Consider the following 23,480-nt stretch of genomic DNA (forward strand, 5'->3'; position numbering starts at 1 on the left):
ACAATTTAACACTGTCTTTGTGAATTGTTGTTAGGCCTCTCAGACTTTTATATTCAAGTACATTATGTGGTAGTATTTTAGTAATAGTGAACGGTCCTTTAAATTTATTTTTATGTTTACCCCGTGCGGTAACCTTTATAAGTATCTGTTGTCCCACGGACATTTCTTGCTGCGTACGTGTTTTGTTTACTCGTTCGCGTGTTTTATTTTTTGTTTTATGCTGTAAATCATGTATCAATTTTTTGAGTTCTTTACATTGATTTGCGTGGTCGGCTACGTAGCTTTGGGTAATCACACCATTAGGTTGTGGTACTCTGTTCCCATGACAAAAGTGTACCTCGTTTGGTGTATGTTTAGTTACACCATGTATGTTATTATTATAAGCATTCAAGGCTAAATTAATTTGGGTTTCGGATGTTACGTTCGGTATTGCCGTGCGTATTAATCTCAATATTTCTGTCAGAGTGGAGTGAAAGCGTTCTATATCAGCTTTTGATTGTGAATGACCAGTAGTAGTCACATGTGTTTTAATATTGTACGTTTCTAATAACTCTCGTGTCGTAGTGGACGTGAACGTGGTTTCACGATCTAAATGTATTTCTTTCGGTATACCGATTAACGAAAATATTTTAACAAGTATTTCACATATGGCGACATTGTTGTCGACAGTGATTAAAGTACAAGATGCCCATTTAGAGAATCTATCTACAATGGTTAAGAATTTTTGACGTCCGAAATGGTAAGTATCAATCTGCCATATTTCCATTGGACAATTGGGGGTAACGGTAGCCTCTAACGGGGCAGACTTTGGGTGTCTTTCGTATTTAGAGTTTTGACATATTATACATGTTTTTAAAAAATCTTTTATTTTGGTCCGCATGTTATTGAAATAGTGCGTCCGTTTTATTTTACTAAGTAAGGCATCTAGGCCCATATGACGTTGGTTCTCGATATGCGTCGAACGAATTACTTCTTTTTGTTCTTCTAAATTTATGGGTTCAATCTTAACATTTGTGAAACGTATTAATTTTAACGAGTTCTTATCAATATTTTTTCTATAGCATTCGCTTAAACACTCATATAGTCTATCATTATTTATAATTACTGCGTATTTATCCTTATCTAAACATGTTTTAATCAATTTTAAAAATACCGCTTCCGCATTTGCTAAAGGAATGCACCATACAAGGTCCGTACCTTTTTCTTTAGCTCTTAAACTATTCTTCTCAATATCGCTTAATTCGATAAAAATCCTATTCATACGCGGGGGTGGGTGTTCGTTACGAATTGGGATTCCACCCTCATGGTCATCCACATTGCTATGCACGGTGTCAGTGACACTCTGGGCACCCGAGGTGGCTTCTACTCGTAATGAATCGTGCTCCTCACCGTCCTCACTATAATGAATTTCGACCCTTGAAAGTGCGTCGGCTACATGATTATTACAACCTCGCTTATGTCTAATTGTATAATCATATTCTTGGAGTTTAAGTCTCCACCTAGTAAGTTTAGCATTGGGTTCTTTCAATTTGGTTAACCATACTAACGGTTGATGATCCGTTTCTATAATAAAATGTTTACCATAAATATACGGACGGAATTGCTGGAGGGACCATAGTATACCAAGCAATTCTTTTTCCGTCGTATTATACTTGGTTTCCGTTTTCGACAGTGTCCTAGAAATATAGGCAATAGGTTGAGATTTTTGGCTCAACACAGCCCCCAGAGCAATGTTACTTGCATCTGTGGTTACAGTGAATTCTTCGTTAAAGTCGGGATATTTTAATATTGGGGCATTCATCAGTAATTCTTTACATAGCCTAAATGCATTTAAAAACTTTTCGTCTTGGTTATTTATTTTTACGTTTTTTCGGGTACATTCTGTGAGTGGTTTCGTCACTCTGCTTAAATTTGGGGCGAATTTACGGTAGTAACCGATTAGTCCTAGAAAAGATTTTATATCCCTGACTGTCTTTGGTAAGGGAAATTTTCTTATAGCATCAAGTTTTGCGGGATCAGGTTGCAGTCCATCACCATTAAGAATATGGCCTAAGAATTTAATTTCTTCCTTGACAAATTCACATTTATTGATATTTATTTTTAAATTTGCTTCCCGCAGGGCGTTGAAAACTATTTCTAAGCGCCTGAGGTGTTCTTCTTCGTCGTTGGCATATACTATAACGTCATCTAAATATACCAAACATATTTTCCCTATGTATTTACGTAATACATTATTCATCATACGCTGAAATGAAGCAGGAGCATTTTTTAATCCGAATGGCATTCTAACAAATTCGTAGTGTTGATTAGGAATAGTGAATGCTGTCTTTTCTATGTCTTGATCGGACATTTTGATCTGGTGGTACCCACTTGTCAGATCTAAAGTTGAAAAGTATTTATTACCATGTAACTGTGAAAAAATGTCTTCAATGTTTGGGAGCGGAAACTTGTCACTACGTGTCTGTTCGTTGAGTTTCCGATAGTCTATGACCATCCTCCACTTTTTTATACCCGATTGGTCGAGTTTTTTCTCGACGATGTGGACAGGGCTTGCCCAAGGCGAATCGCTTGGTCGGATGATTCCATCCTTCAGAAGTTGAGCGACTTGTCTTTCAACTTCAAGCCTCTGTTCGTACGGTAATCGATAAGCGCGTTGATACACGGGCTCTTCTTTAAGTAATTTTATTTCATGTTTTACATGAGGTGAGCAATTAACTACCAGTTCTTCAGAGAATAAATCCCTATTTTTCTCCAATAACTCATCAAGTTTACTCATATCCATTACATGGAACAACTGAACTTGTTTGGTTGGAGTTTTTAAAATATTATTTGAGTTGTTTAAAATTAATGTTGCATTCATTAATTTTAACATATCTATTCCCATTAACACATCGTATTTATGGGAAAAGTCAAAAATATAAAAACGCATTTCAGCATTATTATTGCCGAATACTTTTCTCCAAAATGGCGTCACGACTGTACCTCTATGGGCGGTCGTAGAGTGCGCTGTTTGTACAGTAAACTCTTCATTTATATATCTACAGTCACGAAACAATCTATTATATACATTTTTAGTCATGAATGATTTGGAGCTTCCCGTATCAATCAGAATTTTCATATTTAATGGCGCTACTATATATGGTAGGCCATTATTGATATGATTCAGGTGGATTAGGTTTCTCGGGGAGATTCTTGGTCTTCCCAAAAATCCGGCCGTTCCTGATCATTGCTGTCGGTATAGAATAGCTCCTGCGCCGTACGTCCGTTGCCGAGGTCGATGACCGGGCCTTTAGGAGGTCAGGACATTGGGGCCGTTCTCATACTGACATCACCGGCACGTGTCTGGTGCGTATTAAAATTGTTGTTGTTATTTCCGTGCCACGGGCGGTTTTGTCCGAACTTATTATTATGCGTCTGGTTATTATTATGCCACGGTTTATTATTATAGTTATTGTGATTAAAATTATTATGTGGTTTGAACGAGCTTTGCGTTTGCGGAGTAAAAGGTTTATTTGATTGTTGTCCTGGCCGCATAAAATTAGATGGTCCTGCTTGTGGAAACACAAGATTTTGTTTAGACCGCTGGTGGAGCTCGCCATGGGCCTCCAACATCCTTATTTCTGTGCACAAGGCATCATAATTTTTTGTTAAGTTTGCGCATTTAATGTGCGTTGGCATGAGGTTTAATAAAGTATTTCGAGCCGTATCTTTGTATGGTTCCATCAATATGTGAGCACTAGGCCCTCCATATTGATCGGAAATTTTAATTTTAATCGAAAAGAGAATTTGGTTGATCTCATGGATCGTTGAGGAGAAATCCTTCTGACCGCGGTTGAAGTTTATCAATTCTGTTTGTAATAACGTCACAGACTTATTGTCCCCACATTCATTTTTCAATGTTTCTAATATTGTTTCAATATTGTTATCATGATCGCTCATGAGAATTACGTGAAGTGCTTTCCCACGTAATCTTGAGATTATTTTCTCAACATTATTTGGCGTATTGCCGTTTCGAGTAATATACCCCCTGGCTGATTTTATAAATAAATTAATATCTTGGGGAGAGCCACTGTACTCCAATATCGATTCCGAGTATTGGGGAGCGGGCCTCTCATTTGGCTGTGCCATTTTAATAAATTAGAAATATACGAAGTGACTTTTAATTTAAAAAAAAATAGTTTTCTCTCTAACCTTTTGGATAAGGAAGGGAAGGGATCTATCGTACGTATGGGATAGACGATCAATTGAAAAATGTACTCACAGAAGTATTGATGCGATGATCTTCATTGCCTAGTTAACGAATTTGTTTGGTGTGTGGTCCTCTTCGCGTCGAGATATTAAAGAATATCTAAGAAGTCCTGGCTACGGCCAAGTTTAACAGCTTCTTCGAAATGACCCACGTACTGGGCGCCAGTTAACTTTTGTTGTCTTCTTAGTGTTAAAAAAAGAATATAACTTGTGGATGATTTATCCTTTATTAATTAATTTAAACAATACAACTTAAAATATGTAAGTACAATTTCAAAGGGAAACTATTAAGTGAACAATACGACAAGCAAGTGCTTGGATTCGATACACGGAATAGAGTCGTCTGGAAGCTGGAGTTGGGGTTTATATAGTCCATGCTGGTGCGGTGGAGTGGGGCGTCATCTTCCTATTTTCGGGCTGCGTGTCAAAGTGTCAATGTGTCATTCCGATAATGGGGTTATTGTACCAGTGCACGTGGAACACGTGGTCTTTCTTAAATCGATCCTTTGTTTTGGGATTGCTGCGCGTGTGGCCGCGTGTTGTTTTAAGTTCATCTAAATGTTCGTTTGTTTATTAATGGTCTTCTCCAAGTAGCCGTAGAAGGGTACGTGTTGGTATGTCGTTTCAGGGATTGTGATTAGAGTATATCGTCCCGGTGATTGTCCTTGTCCGGATGCAACTGCTATCCATAAACTATTAAGGTTTAATAGTTTATTTTAGGCGAGATGAAGTGCTGGTTGTAATGGGCGTGCTGCGATGTCTTCCTGTAGGTGAGGGTCGTCTTGGGTGGTTAACTCGCGTAACGCAGCGTTGAACTAGTCACTCGTAACTTGCTTGTTGAGCGGCTGAAATTGTGCTCATTACTGGCACTATAACTTCTCCATGTGACAAAAGGATCGGAAAGGAAGGGTAATGGGGGACGTAGGTACACATTAGAGAAATACTAATCTGCGGTACCCGAAGAGAGCTTATTATGGGTTTTTTGTTAAAGGTCTGTCGGTAGATATTATCCTGGTTATCACTTAGAAGAAACAAATTGAAATATAAGATGCTTTCCAACTTTCCTTTACCTTTTTTTCTTCTTCTGTCCTGTTATCTTTAGCTTTACCAAATTTCCTTAAGCTTATAGTTTCACAGCCTACGTGCGGTAATACATTGAAAAAAGTTTAGTAAAATGGAATGAAATCATTTAGGATAGAGATTAGAAATTTTCTGGAATAGACATGAAACCGGTATCTAAAATTGAAGCAATTACATATAACGACTATGCCAAGGACGATGACAATGGAGTTTTAGGGTCTAATAAAATGTTTGTATAATTACTGCTGCTGAGGAGGTTATAATAATGATAGCTGACTGTGAGAAAGAAGCATGAGACATCCCGTCGAACACTTATATTACATATAACCTATCAAGCTGCCCCTTTCATATATGTATATGTTCCTTACACTACTTACATATAATTATTGGGTAATTACTGATTACTCTATGGTAGTAAGTGTTTTCTGGTGCCTTTTCTCTTAAACGAAATTTCCAGATTTTAAATTTGAAGTTCCAGTACTCCCAGACTAGAAAGAACCTGAAAGTTCCAGTACTAACCGGACTAGAAAGAACCTGAAAGTTCCAGTACTAACCAGACTAGAAAGAACCTGAAAGTTCCAGTCCTCACCAGACTAGAAAGAACCTGAAAGTTCTTGTACTAACCAGACTAGAAAGAACCTGAAAGTTCCAGTATTCACCAGACTAGAAAGATCCTGAATATTCCAGTAGGTACTAACCAGACTAGAAAGAACCTGAAAGTTTCAGTATCAGACTAGAAAATCTTTCAAAAAGATGGTTTGATTCTTCTACATCTGCTGTATTGTGATTACATTCTTTAGTTTCTCTCTTGGTTCTCCAGCACGAAAAAAATCACCAGAGGCTACTGCTAATGATACGTTTTTTCTAAGTTTTATAATAGATAATGCATGCATTTAAAATAATAATAAAACTAAATAATATGGCAAAAATGAATAATCTGCTACGACACTACCGTTAAAGACCCCTGGATATCCGTTATGCAATAGTGTCGTGCTTTATTTGCTGTGAAGCGCAATCACGGGACCGAGCCTTCGAGCGGATCCCGCGCTCAAACACCGCTGCATAAATCTTATTGCTTCCCTCGTCAGACCTCAGACCTATACAACATAGTGAATAAGCAACTACCTCTTTCTCGGGCTATAACCTGTTCCCAGTTTCTTTAAACCCATCCAGCAGGAAGAAACAGCCAACCCTGTAATCTAAGAAATGTGAGGAATTTTTTATCGCAATCTGGAAGTAATTACACCTCATTATTGAAAGAAAATGCTTGCGTGAGGGCTGCTGTACGTGGATGCTTTTTATTAACACTCTACACATTTTGTATGTACATATTAATTTTATGACAGAATGGAGGAAGAAGTCGGGGACTCCCTAGGAAGACATGCTTTGACGAAGTTAATCAAATGTTTCAATCGAGTATTGCCAAGAGTCGATATTATGCAGAAGATCATATACGCATCGTCTCACTCAATTACTTTATTTTTTAATGAACATTACAAAATTAAAATTTCTATTTGTTTTTAAGATACACACAAGGAAATGAGTGCCCTACTGATAAACGCGCTTCTGACCCTACACATTTAACAAACAATCACTAATGCACCATAAATCTGCCTTGGAAAATCCAAAACACGCCCATCAGTAAGGGGGTAAATATGTAAAAGCAGATATTATAAAATTTTGCTTCGTTGATGTTAAATATATCAATTAGTTTTCAGTCCTATTTTTTTTAAAAACGAGTGCTTAGGCCAAAGCTTAGACTACAGTAAGTCTGCCACCGCCGACCTGGTAACACCGACGTTGAACGACTCGTATTCTCCTCTCCCTTGATGCCTTGAATTATACTTGTGATTGAAGCAGGAAGTGTACAAATAAAACTTATTTATTGGTAAAATATAGTAAAATTTTTATTATTTTTATGTCCGGGTTAAATCTTCCCTACAGGAAAAACCAAAACCTTACACACACTTTTCCACAAATGATCATCTAGTCAATCCACATTATGCAAGTGCATTATATAAGCATAATAAATACAAAGTAATACAAAAACAACACGTAAAATCACCAGAGATCAAATGGGAAAATAATTCACCGACTCCAGATATTTTCATATCAGAGGGTTCGGCTCGGTAGAACTTCTAATTGGACCTATAAATACTACTGACCCCTCAATATACATATTAAAAAAATCTTTCGTAATCCTAAGTGTATTTAAAATGACTGATTTTTGCATTTTTATGTATAAATTCTTTGACAGATCTAATACGCCTAAATTTTGAATGAGAGAGCTAGGTATAATGCCAGTAGCCGAAATAACAAATGGTAATATTTTTTATAGTCTGAGAATGCCAAATTCTTTTAATATATATTCCTAAGTCTGTGTATTTTCATATTTTTTCAGAATTATTGTGTTCACATTTGATTAATATTAAAAAAAAATCGAACATTCTAATTTTGGTTGCCTGAAATCTGGTTCAATGAACTCAAATTTGCTTTGAATTTAAGTTTCATATTCAACATTAAAAGCGATATCTAATTATAAAATAATATTTTAACAAATTTAGAAGAAGGGAAAATTTCAGACTATCTCGTGATCTTTCACGGATCCATATTTGTGGCCTATTTCAGATTGGAATAAACTCTCAGTATAAGTGCAGTTGTGCTCTCAGCTTGTGCAGTATTCACACAATAAAAAGATATTTTACAACATTTGTGAACATTGTTGACGTTCATACTCTCTGCCTACCCCCGCTGAAAATGGTTCGATAGCTAGATAGTTAATTACATAGTAGAATCTAAATTAACTTTTTTGTTAGTTTGTTATAATCCCAACGTGCGTAAGTAAATTTTATTGGATTAAATTGTGTTATTTTACAAATTAGATATTTAAAATATTTTTTACTAAATTTTATTATAAATTATATTATATATTTTTCCAGAGTGCGAGATACTATCAGTATCGCCCTGGTGTAAAACCACCATTCAGAATTGAAACGTTGCTTGAAATGGCGTTGGCCGTGTTTGGTGACCAGATCTGAATAGCCAGGTACTTCCCCACTTTCCTCCTCCACATTTTCTTCCCTCCACACTACCTTCAGCCTCACAACATACCCCAATTGGGGGTGACTTAGTCTCACTGGCTCCAGAAGATTGGAAACAGTTAGAAAAGTTTGCACCAGAAAAAAACGGAGTGTAAGTACTTATATAAAAATAAAATTTTCTTAAAATAAGACATCATAAGGAACCAGCCGCGTTTTTCGGGTTTTTATCAATGGAAAGTAGTGATAGTGAGGGTAGAAACATTTACATGATCGAAATATTTTAATCGAAACTACAAAAGAATCGTATGGTTAAACGATTTAATCACTCAGAGTTCTCCTACTTCCAAATATAAGAAAAAGCTATATTTGAATATTTCTACTGGAGGCATGGAATCTCCTCACACTTCTCATTATTCCGTGAAGTCATTCTTCAATATAAGATAATATTTCATAATTATGAAAATATTTCACCCTCACGGACATAGAAATTTGGACACTAAAACAATGCCGAATATAATATTAAATTTATATATCGGTCCGATTGGGTCTTTAACAAATACAGACATAACCTTAACACACATTTAACCACTATGGAGTGCCCTCGAGGTGATTTTTCACAAAAACGGCGCCATAAAATTATAATTTTTTTTAATTATCAAATAAACTTATTATAAGTCAGAATACCATTTTTTACCCACTTAATGTACGGGCGTCGTAAATCCCAACCTATAATATTAATTAATTTTTCACATACTCGTAGCTTCTTCGGTTGGTAAATAATATCTTAATAAAACAGCTAATATCAAATACCTAACAAACCAACATTTGACAGTTAGCAAAGATTAATTGCGTAATCCCAAATGCATATTAAGTAATATGTAACACAATGTACCCACGGGCATAATATCTCGTTTGTCAAGCAATTCGAGATATTTTTGACATTTCTCGGAGCTGGGAATTGATTTACGTTTTCGAATGAATTCTGACCAGTGACGCGGTGCTTTGATATCGATTAATTCTCACCAATGCTTTGTAATCGATGATTTCTGTCAGAATCGATTCCTTGTTCGATGACATTTCAAAGCGGTGATTTCGAGTAATTTTCGACAGAATTGATTTGTCCATGACAATGAATCGAAATATTTCGATGGTCAAAAATACCGAGTAAATCATAGATGATTTATCGATTGTGCCCATTGCTACTGGAAAGTAACAGAAATTCCGCAGACGTATCTACTATTTTTACAAAAAAGTATCCAACTCTGTGTAGATCGTTCCGAATTATTTGAACGGATTCAATTAAGAGTGCCCATCACAAAAAAACAGACAAAACCACACATTAAACACCCCTCAAAAGAAAACAAATTCATTCACCGTGCATTTTTAACCTTAGAGTTACTCTAAGTTTTTAACACTTCACTCACTTCACACAGTTATTTAACTCGGCACCTAACATCTTCAAACCCAAAATCAATAATAAAAATGTATTCAATATGTATCACTCTAAACAGACTAGATGTAGTCATTTCCCCTCCCACCACCATCCCTTCCCAATATGCTATTGTACATATTGTGAGATTATAATACTACTACAACATGAAAGCGTTAACTTGTGGTTGGAAGAGAAGTGTACAGTTTATTGTAGTTATTCACAAGTATTTAATAATATGGTGGGTACGTGTATATTGAGATGTCGTAAGGACATTGCAGTGAAAAAGTAAAAAAATAATAATTGTATTACATGTTTGTTAAATTTAAGTAGCTAAAACATATCTAAAATAATGTAAATAGAAATAAATATCATATGATCTAAAAATATTAATAATAATAAGAAGAAATGGTCACTTATGGGAAATTAATGAGATTTATTTTATTTTCAAGATCAAGTCAATATATTTTTTACAGTGTTCAAAGCTTGGATTTCGTCATTAATGCTTCTAATGTCTCCCGGTAGACGATTCAAAAGAGTTCTTCCTTGGTAGGTATAATAATTTTGTGCAAATGAATAATAACTAATGATAATTAAAAAATATTACTGAATACTTATTATTAGTTCAATTATTGAATATTATACCTTAACATCCATATTTTATAAATTGTAACTATTGGTTTTCCCAATAAGATAAAAAATAAAATAACGAAAATTAAAATAATAACGGTGGGTGAAAATTAAACGGTCATTAAATCGCAGTGGGGATATTTTATTATCAGAATGCACGAGTACCTACTTAGTTGTATGTACTCATTTACACATGTACAGTAGGTACATTTGTATCACCTTTGTGACCATAAAAGGTTCGTCTTAGAATATCTATTTTGCTTTGGATAAAAGAGTATCACGTTTCTAAACAACATAAGTACAGTACACCTAGGATGAAATCAGTATTCAATGCACAATATTGATATGGGTATTTCCATGACCGTTGTCCGAATTGTACAGTGTGCTTGAACTTTGTTGATAAATAGAGGTTACTTGTGTCACACAAATACCCGTAGGTATACAAATGGATGAATGTTTAAAGAAAACGGTTCTATAGCGCCTCGAATCAGAGGCGTTCAATGTGGTTTTTGTTTATGATATCCACATTTTTGCCAAATATCACCACAAGCGGGCTTTGCAAATGCACAAACAAAAACAAAATGTGTATAAAATAATAAAGGTAAAACTCTTTGCAATTGCAACTAATTTTTTTTCAACTCTTCCTCTTGCATCCATCCTAAGCCTGCAGATATTTATTTAAAATTAACGGCACGGCCCAGTTCCATACATGATAGTTATTGACAGTCATGGTACCTACAATACAGAAAGAAAGAAATGAAAAGTATAAGCCAAAATTATAAGATTACTTATATAAGTCAACAAAATAAACATAAATTAGTAAAAAGTTAATGAAAGTAATGAAGAAGAATCAAAAATCAAATTATACACTGCTGAAGTGTTTAATTAGTACCCCTTTATGCTCTTACATTAATTGATGCATATCAAAAACATCAGCCACAGCATAAGATTTACCAATGGTGTGTAATCTATTTATAATACAATTTTAGCATGAAACTTTAGTATACGTGTATTATCTTTATTATTATTATCTTCAAATCGTCAGTTCATCTCATTTGTGGGCGACCTCTGTTTATGGTTCCCAATCAAGGACGCCATCCTATGAAAATGTTATTACTACAGTTATATGCACATGCCCAGCATTTGAGATTGGAAATATTGATGATATTACATTTTATAGTTAAAACTACATAAAAGCGACATGTTTGAAAATGGGTTCGGATTTACGGTGGAAACAGAAAAAATTTTTTAACAGATGTTTTCCGAGTATATATTGTAGAAGAATATGACCTAATAGACGAGTATATATTGTAGAATAGTATGATCTGAAAAAACGAGTATATATTGTAGAATAGTATGATCTGAAAAACGAGTATATATTGTAGAAGAATATGACCTAATAGACGAGTATATATTGTAGAATAGTATGATCTGAAAAAACGAGTATATATTTTAGAATAGTATGATCTGAAAAAAACGAGTATATATTGTAGAAGAATATGACCTAATAGACGAGTAGAATAGTATGATCGGAAATATCTTTTAGTTAGATTTCGTTTCTTTTAGTTAGATTTTTTTTTAATCTGAAAAGAAAAAATCGCACGCCGCTACCATATAAACCTCAATACAATACATTTGGTCGTACGCAAACCACTTATTCGTGCGCTACTGTTATATGAACAGTTACGATATTATATTTTACTTGGTATTTTCTTATATTTATAATCTGTATACCAGACATCATCATGTTAAGAATGAAATCATTCAGTGTTGACTGGGTCAACTCGGTAAAAAAACAATGTCAAGTGGACGGTTTTTATCCGCGTCGCTGGAATTACTGGATAACTACGTAACTAATGGTACAGTTCGACCGAAACTGAAAGTAACTGATTATTTAAAAAATATTCGATTCACCCTAAACGTTACTTACCAGGTAAGTAGGTAGATACTATTTTTGTTTGGAAATATGTAGATAATACTAAAAAAAAGACTAATTTATTAAGAATCTCTTCAAATTATTGGTATTTCCGGTAATAAATGGGATTGCAGGCCTTACGAATGAATTAACCGGTTTCCTGATAAACTTTTAGTAAATTTCGAATATATTATCACGAAATACGTGTCAATGAAAATACGAATACTTTTGCCAACTTTTGCATTACAACGAAAATTCTTACATCGTCATGATATATATTATCAAAGCAAATCGATAAAATATTTACAAGGCCTGTTAATTTATCGTGAGGGCAAAAATCATTTTCTCTCCGTGTATGAACTGAAGGATTAAAAATGGATTTATTGACTGAGCGTAGGGACGTCCCGTTTTATCTCGACCGTAGTGAATTTCGTCTGCCTGTAAAATTGTTCCGTTTCCGTTTCAAGATGGTAGCTGTTTTAACGTTTCAGTAAAAAAATCAAATTTCGATCAAATCAAAAACAAAATGAACTCTCTCATTAGCATTTTAATAATGTTATTGTACCTTCCCGCCTAAAGAAAGTTTCAAGAAAAATTTTCATAGAGATAGTGCCGCTTTGGAGAAATTTTATAATTCCTTATTTAAAATTTTAGGAATATGCTTATAAAATAAATGGTTTACAATAGTTAAGTAGGTAGACATTTCAGTACCTACTTAATTAAATCTATTTATTAAAGAGGAAATTTTGGATTTGATTTATTATATATGAGCAAATTATAAACATAGACGCGAGGTCTCCTGTTCACAGAACTACTAGGTGTTACGAACTCCGTTGTCCGGTGGAAAGGGTCACTCGCTACATTTTAAAAGTATTTGGACAGGTATTGTTATATTCCTAATAACCTTGCGAAAATTCTTTCTTAGCAACCGTGAAGAATTTCCTCTAAGAAAAATGACATTTATCTTCGATCTGTATAAATAAAAATGTGAATGTTCGTTTGTTCAAAATCTTAAATCTCTGAAAGTTCTTCATCGGTTGCTTTGAAATTTTGACACAAAGTTGCATTCGAATATGCGTATGTCTTTATATATTACATAGATGTCACCTGTGACAGGTAAAAACCAGCTTTTTTATGACGTGTTATATGTAAAAACATGCTTTTTTGAAAAATAGTGCCATCTGTTGGACGTAAACCCAACAACGCCATTGTTTTTCTATCTGCACAGAAAGACTGAGCCACAGCAGCGCATGGCGGGGTACAGCTAGTATATAATAATAACCTACTAATAAAGAATATAATAGTATTCGATTCATTGTTTAAATTTAAATTCATGGCCGACACAGAATGTTCGGTCGCGCTCTACCCAAAAATGTTAACTTTCTTATGGTCTGATTATCGAAATTGTTTTTTGAGGCTGTGACGTTAATATCATCATAAATATTTTTGGATACATAAGCAAATTCACAAATAAAAGTTTATTATTATAACGGTTGACCTCCTCTCCTCCAAAGAGACCTATTTTTTTCACAATATTATTTATCACTAAAAATTGTTTATATCATATAAATTTTGAAAATGCGTTATGAAATTTTTTTTCATAAACCACCACGTGATATCTACAAATATTGCTAGATCATATTAAAAACAATTATTTATTTTAGTCGCAGCAAGCGCAAGTTGTTTTTTTCTTTATAGTAGACTGGAGCAGGTTGTTCAATATTTTTTTGCACTTTCTATAAAACGGTTTCGTTGTTTCTGGTCTGGTCGGGAGATCCTTTTTCTCAACTTTTTAGATCATCCACTTTATTTTTTTTTCTTTATTGCAATTGACCTTAACAGTTGAATTTTTTGAACACAAAATAACAATACGAAACTTTCTCGACTTCCAATACTTGGAAATGATTTATTTTGCAGTCATTCTATTATTGAGGACGGTATCATAGCAAGGGGAGGTGGCACTTCATCTGCACTAGACCCAATAAAAAAACTGTTACAAAATAATCCTCAAGCTACCTCTAATTACAGACTCGAACTTATTCTTTAATGGTTTATTTGATTCATTGAGCCTAATCACTTTAAACATACCAACTATAACTACTCGATCGAAAATTATTTTTAAATATAAGAACAATATCAGCACTGAGTCATTTAGATCTCTCCCTCGTACCTAAATTACGTGCAGTTGGCAATAATTTCACAGAAATTGTAGATGTGTTCAACTGCACGGAATTTAGTTACAAGAAGGCTATAGTAACAATCCTCAATAATATTAATAACTAAGCTAAGGATAATACTATTCTTCTGCTTATTGTTGCACTAAACTATTATGTGCATCAAATGTTTGTAAAGCCCGTATGTACGTAGAATATATACATATAAATAAATAAACATAAATATTATGAATGTGTTTGACATTCAACAGATATACGAAAAAACAATCCCCATTCAACTATGTACTGACATCCAAAAATACTAAGCAAAGAGATTATTCAAAAATGTCTGTATTCGGTCAATGAAACTTTGGGTTCCTGGCGGCAAGATTTTACGAAATTCTTCTAGATAGCGTAAACAAATGTGATTATTTTTTTCAGAAATAACATAAGAATTTGGATCAAAAGCAAGGATAGTGCCTTTACCGGTGCACTCACCTAAATCCGAAATTATGGATTTATCAAAACTATTGTAATACAATTGTAGCTATGTTCATATGTATTAATGAACTTGTAAATTGCCTCAACACAGCCTAGCCTAGTGAGGCAGGTTATGGGAAACCTCAAATTATAACTATACATTTCTATTTGTTACATATTAAAAACTGTTTATATATTACTTTTTTCTATTGTTAATTTTATTTACTTGACTAATTTGTAAATAAATGTGCACTGTGCACACTTAACCTACTTTTTTGGTTATAGTTTCATACTTCTTATATTAAAAGATATATTATCATTATTATTATATTAATTAAGATGTTTCCTCTCAATAAGAAGGTAAGTGTTGACAGCAATTGATTGAACATCGGTTCAAAATATGCACATTGTTGAAATTCCTAATACGATTAACAAAATGGCTATACTGGCTGAGTCAAACACGGCTTGTTGAATAGCTTGAACGCTTTTTGTCGACTTCATCGATGACTCCTTTTGTGTTATTACAGTTCGCTATCAACTATGCCTTCTTTATCATTGGATCACATTCAGAGTGATGATAGATAGATTGAATAACGGCTTTGCTTGGCTTAGTAGCTTGTGTCTACACGGCATGATTTTTCCTAAAGCCAAACAGAGAGGAAACCACGTTTCGTAGTTTTGCGGTCTGATACTCGTACTAATCTCTTTTTTTTATTTTCCTAAAAGTTCACAAATACGTGACATCCACTTCTTTTAAAGTTATTCGTCAATTTAATGTAGATAGTAGCTACGCAATTATGTGCAGTTAATACCATTGACCGGTTAATTGTTTAGTTAATAATGTACATGCATGCTCGCATCAATAGATGAGAAATTTTGAGAAACATACTTTGAATATTGATAATGACCTATGGTCTAAGAGACATCTCTTCCGACAAGTTGATTGACCTATCAAGATAGGAAGATACTGAAAAGCACATAATTATGTGGGGATTGTGCTGTCACTGTGGAAATAATACTAGGGTTTTTACTAACGCGGAAACAAAACTTCAACAACAGTGTTAGGTTAAAAAAGTTAAATTATTATTATTTTAATTATTTATTTAGTACCCACCTGTCTACTATAATTACGTAAAAAAAAAGGAAAGTCTACGATCTTCGATTCTTTCACGAGGCGTTTTTTTGTGTACAGCGATTTTTCGATTCAGAAACATGTATTTATTTTATTAAATGTACATAATTTGGAAGGCGGGTAGGGTACCGTCGCCCCGGGAACCATTGATTGGATAACCAACACCTCTGCCACAGGCCACCTGTGACTAAGGAGGGGTACTCGGGTTAATAGGTTGAGGTTTGTCTACATGGAAGAAAATTAGTTTTTCAAATTTATTAAGAATCTCTTAAATTATTGGTAATCCGGTTAAAAAACGGGATTACAGGCCGTTTCTTGACAAACTTTTGTAAATCCTTAATACAGGGTGGAGGAAAACGGATAGTGCAGTTTTGAAGGACCGGTGCATCCCGTGTGATCGGTATAGGAACCTGGGAGGGGATTGTGAAAATAGAGCGACTTTTTTTATACTGTTAAAAATGTGACTACATTACCATTACCTAAAAAAATATAGTCATTCAGAATATATCTGAACACGTGTTCACGCCGATGGTCTTCTCCGAATAAACATAATGGACGAGATGTGACAATATTATTATTATTAAGAACACATATTCCGACATCCTCATATTCTGTTTACATATTCGTGCTTTACTGTTAGATTTTTCTGAAATTTTGTCTAATCATTTGTTTGTCAATTAGATATTTTAATGGGTTGTTCATTTGGACACAATGCCAGCTGGCATGACACCCCGAACACAGAACTTCCAGTAAAGCGATATTTAGGTTGAAGAAGAGGTTGAATGACCGTTCTCAAGAAGTTTGGAGCATATAAAAATTTTTCTTGTAAAGACAGAGGATCTATATCGCCACCCGGTTTATTATTACACGACGGAGGAAAAACAGGTCCAGCGGTGCACAAAGGATGAATGCTGTTACCTTCTAAGAGCAGGCTCCATTGAAATATCTGCAGAACATAATCAGCATGCCTACATTGCGTTTGTGTATTAGAGATGGCAATCGGTCTGTTAACAATGGATTGTCAATCAGACGGACCGCCCTTGTTTGCACAGAATCAAGTAGGTTTATAAAGTATTTTGGTGTATGGTGGCTCCACAATTCAAATGTTCGACATACCTACTTAAGATTTGTGCAGAGATGGCAGCTGGCCACCATTGAAGAATCTTTTAGCCCCTTACAAGAAGAATCTGCAATTCCTTTACACAAAGTAATAGTTTTTAAATAAGTAAAAAATCTTACATCTTACAAACAACTATTTCCTAAAATACTCCCTGGGTTATTGAGTCCATCACGTTTTATCTTGGCCCATACAGCATGTACCATTTATATCTGAAGATCGTATCTTTGCGAGAACGAAGAGATATGTCGGTAAACGCGAACTGCTTAGACATTAATTTAGCCAGACTGGAGACTAGTCTTGTATTAGCTTCCTACTGCTCGTTATCCAATCATTTTATGTGCATCCGAAGATTTAAGTGGATAGTCAAAGCCTTTAGGCAGGGATGGATTAGCTATTTCGTAAAATAAGCACGTGTTCAGAGTTTCCAAAGAAAGGGACACTGTAGAAATTTTGCATTACCGGTTTTTTCATGAACCGTATTGTGCAATTGCGTTCATCGTATGCAGTCCAGAATTCACAAAATATCATGCATTGAAAAACTTGCACCAAATTAAAATTGCTAAAAATATTTCCATTGATATTGATTACAATTTTTTTAAATAATATATTTAACTATGAAACAAAACACGACCCTGAAAATAAAAAAAAGTTAACGGTTTCTTCTGGGGATCGAACCCAGGATCTCTATCTTATCGTGACAACATCTTTATCCACTCGACCATTGGGACCTAATAAATATACGTCATATTTGTCGATCTCATATTTAAAATTCCGAATTAACAATACTATCTTGCAACTAATTTTCTATATATTTTTTGAATGATCACAAAGTTATAAAGAATTGGTTTGTAATCAAAACCGTGTTTTAGACAAACAACATACCCATATAATAATTATTGTTTTAATCAGTTTAAAAAAATATTAAGTCGACTAGTTTCGAAACATACCGTAAGATTTTCAGGACATTTATAGTCTAAGTATTAAATTAAAATTAAACATAACATTCGTTATGGCGTAAGATAGATGGCGTAAATTTTATTATTTTATTAATTTACGCTATCTATAAATGACTAGATTATAACGTACGTTACGTCTACCCTTAACATACAGTTAGGTAACACAACAGAGTGGCAGAAAATAAACATTTTGATAAGATTACTTTTTAACCCCCACTAAAAGGAAAGTAATAAGTTTCACTTGTATGTTTGGTTTCGTGGATCATTTGTGTATAAAATAGAGTTATAAGTGATTCTTAGATAAATCGAACGAAGATAAAAAGTACATAAACTTTAAAAGTCTTTAAAAGTTATATAAAGTCATGGAAAGTGATGAAATAAAAACTTTATTAACTGGGTTAAGTAGGTTAGGTTAGTTAAAAAAATAAAATTTCATCTTTCTAATGACTTTATATTACATTTTAAAAGTATGTTGAATTGTCACTGTGTTGAGTTATCATACAACCGTTTTTACATAAATTTGTTAAAAGGATTTTTGTGGAAACCTTTAGGCAATTTTTTTATCTGATCGTGCAATCTGTTTCGTATCGAACAATTATTTATGTTATATAGTTGACTATTGTTTATTTATCGTGTTGTATATAAATAAGAAATTTATAACGTATATGTTCTAATTTGTCCCTGTCGAAGCTTTCAGTAATAAAGTCAGTAATGATTTATCTTTAATATATCGGCAGACTTAATAATTTTATTAATACAAGGTGAATATGACAACAGTTTTAACGATTTATTGAGTGTTCTGTTTCACATTTATGCTTTCATGCGTCTAACACAGATATGTGGAAAAGCTTAGTCATAAATAAATCAATAAAACAAACAGCTATAAAGTTAACGTGACTGGAAATCGGTTATATTTTTATTATAGCTTCACCTACATATTTAGAAAGTCCCTCTAAACCATAAACTGTGCTCACCAAGCATTAAGGGGTTAATACGGTTAACGCTCTGTAAATTAGTAAGATATTTACAAAATGTTAATTTGAACAAACAAATTTATTATTATTCTCGACATAAGACTCGTTATCTACTGCTCGGGGGTCCCGTTAGAAACGCAAAGGCGCGAACCGCTAGGCTAAAAAATACGAGCTGGCATTAAAAAAAATCAATTCAACGATGCATAACTTTATAAATTATTGTTTGGATTGTTATAGTGCTTTTTTGGTACAAGATAATTTGTGGATAATTAACACCTTTAATTCGTACTATAATCAGTTTAATTCTCGTAATCCGATCAGTATTATTAAAAAACACATTGCGGTTAGTATACACTTTATTTTTTTTTCTTTATTCAGTGATTTTATTGGTTTTTACCACAGACATAGGAATTAATAGACGAGAAGATAATGGCGAGGGGTAAAATCAACTGTTGAAGAACGAAGGGAGTGAAGCTGACTGTGATTCGTCAATAAATCAATCTGACAGTAAATAGGCATCTCGCATTATAATATCACCATTTACTTCTTAAAAGTAAAATCTGCTTTTGAATGAATAGACATTTTTACATGGGAGCGCAAATTACTCGCCACGTTATGAACAAATTTGCGAAGTCCAAATTCGGCAAAAAAATTCGGTTTTATTTTCAGAGTCGAATATTTCGTTTAAGTATTTAGTTAAGTCACTTTTATAAATGTTCATAATTTACTTCCCAGCAACCAACCAGCTTTGTGTTTCGCGTCCAGACGTTTCTCGATGTGATAGTAACAACTGATTCGTATTATACGATGTGAATATGCTTAAAATAAAGTAAAATAATGCTTATATATGGAATGTAATACGACAATTGGGTTTATTCTCTTTTTCACATCTATTTTTACAAGTTTTCATAGTACAAGTCAACATTTTGCCGTGTTATTTCGTAAAATGAACCGATGATGCCTCGACCATAGTTCGCACAAGAATGATGACGTCACGTTTTCAAATTTCACTTGAGGCCATATGCGAGCACAGCCGGCTCCAATGGAACCGGTATGGGGAGAGGGGATAATACGCTTTTAATCACTTAGGGCAGATCTACTAATATTCACATGTCTATGGTTTTTACAGTTTTAGGTGTGTTAAAACCACCAAGCTAGGTACATGCCCGTGTTGTGGTGGTTGATTAAATATACAGTACAAAACAAAATCAAATATGAAATATAGAAGAAATTAAAATAAGTATTAAATTTGAAAGAAAATAAAGAGTATACAGTTTTAGATATTATATGAAATATATTAAAATAATTTGAAAGAATATATCAAAATAAAGAATATAAGACACAGTAAAAAGTAATATAAGTAAATATATATATGTGTGTGTATCAGAAGTTATTGAAATTATATACCTATAGCATCAAAATGAGTATGTATTACTAGGTAAGCGAATGTAAAAATATGTTTAACAGTTGATAGGTATGTGCGAGTTACAGTGACATATATGGATACATTATTCTTCAGCATTTTAAGTACAGATTCTTGTTTGAACTCCGGCTAATAATACTAGAGTGAAAAATTATTGTCACAATATTGTTCTTAACAAATACTGAAGCGATCCTAAAGTACATGAAACGTTTCAGTTGTGTCAAACCATTTTAAATAATTGATGCAAAAAATAATTAATCTTTCTGTTAATATTATGGTAATTTAAAAACGAAAACTTTTTATGGTGGTATAGATTCATTTGTCCCTTAAAGAAAACATTTAGTGGTGGTATAGATTCATATGTTTCTTAAAGAAATTTAAGTATTTAAACTGTATAAAATTACGTTATAGATTTGAATTGTCAGGTTTTATTTTAGATATTAAATCAGTTACGTATGGTTTGATAAAATTTTAACGAAATTGTAATTTAAGGTGGATTTTTCAATGTAATTTATTCCTATTACAATTTACAAATTTCCTACTCATAGTTAAAACTATTACAACTTCTAGCAACCAAAAAAGGTTTTGTTATTTTATTAAACACTTCATCAACTTTCCTTATGACTCACGACTGTCGTGAAGTCATTTTTGGAAGGTTCATTAAACTTAAGAATCAACACAACCAAACTGGCAGTGCCCATATTGTTCCGATTTAAATTTACCAGCAGAATACGCTTTTGTTCTGCAACAGAGATCGAACCCACTACCTCAACTATCGAAAAAATGCATTGAACGGGAAGCAATGAAATTTTTTGCTAAACATTATGTAAATGTTTTTGTTAAACATTAAAAAAAGTAATTTATAAGATTATTTTTGTTGATTGTTTTTGGGGTGTTATGCCGTGGTGCGCTAACTCCTTGTTCACAGATGTGTCACATCTGCTCTGATTATGGACACTGTAACGTTGGCTAAAGAAGAAGTTAGCGCAACACGGCATAACACCCCAAAAACAAATAACAAAAATACTTTTGGCCTTGAATATCTTAAATCATATTATTTATGAGATTATATTATTATCATTAAATTATACCCATAAAACAAATAATAAGTGATTTATTCTTTATTTTGTGTTGAGTTGCTATTTTTTTACTTTACGAGCATATTTAATTGAAACACATTAAAGCTTTTCATTTAGAAAAGCATTCCATCGCAAGGCTACTCTATCAATAAATAATTGCGACATCATAATAAGGACTAATAGGGTAGCGTGATAAATAAATGACTGTCAGCTCTAAGATATTATATAATAAGTGGTTGACAATGAGCGGATGTATGCCGTCGTAGCCGCCGGTTATCTGCAAGAGAATATTGTATTATGGAAGAAAGCATTGCACTCATAATCAGGCCTTTCTTGATATTCTCAGACTGTTGGGTCTTCATACCCATTGCTTAGACGAGCGTCGTGCAGTGAGGTCGTTGAAACGGCTAAGCCACCTCAGAAATAATAATATTACGATCCAAATTTGAAATTGGGAAAACTATTACAAAACATTTGAATTTCGAAAAACAAACTAAATTTGAAATCATTGTGTGTTTGGATAAAAATATATCCATTCATCAAATTGTTGTGTATCTACCATAGAAAAAGCATTGTCCCGATTGTGATGATAATTAGTTCAGCCCGGGGTCATCAGATGAGCTCGGATAGTTGCGAGGTCACCAGCTAGTGGCCAATCGACCACCGGCAGCAATTCGGCCATCGTGCGTGTTATGCTATAGCTTAATACGGCGGGGGTACGGGCGGGACACGGTTCGATGCTCGGGTGAACATATTCCGACCGAGTGAGATCACAGAGTCAGTAGCTGCAGTTGATAGAAGACAGTATACACGCCGGACTAAAGCTCAGTTGCGCAGACGGTCGCGTCATAAAGTGCATTGACAGATAGTGACATTGAGTGACGTTCGGAAGACATTTCGGCTTCGGATTTCTAAGTAACAAAAACAGATTTTTTTATATATTCATTGTGCATAGTTTAATTTTTTTTTTTTATTTTCCGATTAAAAATATTTAGTTTTTGAAAGTCTTCGTACATTCATCAAGATGATTTGTCGCGGTTTAGTATTGCATTTTGTGGTTGTTGTGGTTGGATTAAATTCGGTGATATCAACGCATGGTTTGAAGGAATACGCAGATGGTAAGACGATATTCTGTTTTTACTCTCTGTAACTTATCTAATGTAATAAAACTAAATGAAGTTTATCGCAGAATGTTTTAATTTTTTAATTTCTTCGCAGTTCAAGACAGGAAAGAGTAAGGGCAATCTCACTTGCCACATAAAATAAAAATTATGTCGGTGTTAGTATCTGTTGACTGTTAGAAACTTTACAGAAAAACTTAGATTTCATTACCATATTTAATCAATTTAATAATAAGCTTCACATATTTATTGAAGGACTCCATTGAGTACAATGCACAGCCAGTTTTTGTCGCGTAACTCATGCTGTGATTGATTACGAAGAATTGCCTTGCGATGTTACTTCAGGTTTATGTGGTACGAAAGAGAAGAAAAGTAGAGAAGTTGTTCTACTGCTTTGGAGAGTATTCATCCTGTTAGAGAAAACCAAGTATATTATTATGAATCTATTGTTTTTATCGTCCGTTTTAAAAACACTATATAAGTGTATATATTTTTTTAATAATCTGTGGTAATTCATTAATTTACTGTAAACTGTCATTAAGTACGCATAATAATAAAACAACAGAGATGAACTTTAAAATTTTAATACACATGTGTAGGTATTTAGTTATTAAAGTTCCAAATAACAACTTCTAATGTAGGTAGATAACCGAATGTATTTCAAAATTAAAATATTCTCAATTTTTTCACGGATTTGTC

At 33.6% G+C, this 23,480-nt stretch overlaps 2 protein-coding genes across 2 annotated transcripts in view; both read left to right on the forward strand.

Moving 5' to 3' along the window:
* LOC149424230 (mitochondrial import inner membrane translocase subunit Tim21) overlaps positions 1-23,480 on the forward strand; it is a 586,526-nt gene that overhangs the window by 352,207 nt on the left and 210,839 nt on the right. The window lies entirely within an intron of this gene.
* LOC149424240 (uncharacterized) overlaps positions 22,389-23,480 on the forward strand; it is a 61,399-nt gene continuing 60,307 nt past the window's right edge. The window contains exon 1 of the mRNA XM_089651398.1: positions 22,389-22,778. Within this exon, the coding sequence (XP_089507524.1) occupies positions 22,685-22,778 (94 nt within the window). The 5' untranslated portion in view covers positions 22,389-22,684. The remainder of the gene's footprint in view (positions 22,779-23,480) is intronic.

Source organism: Hesperophylax consimilis, chromosome 4 (genome assembly GCF_061612785.1).
Source record: "Hesperophylax consimilis isolate HC1 chromosome 4, BYU_Hcon_1.0, whole genome shotgun sequence".
Classification (NCBI taxonomy): domain Eukaryota; kingdom Metazoa; phylum Arthropoda; class Insecta; order Trichoptera; family Limnephilidae; genus Hesperophylax; species Hesperophylax consimilis.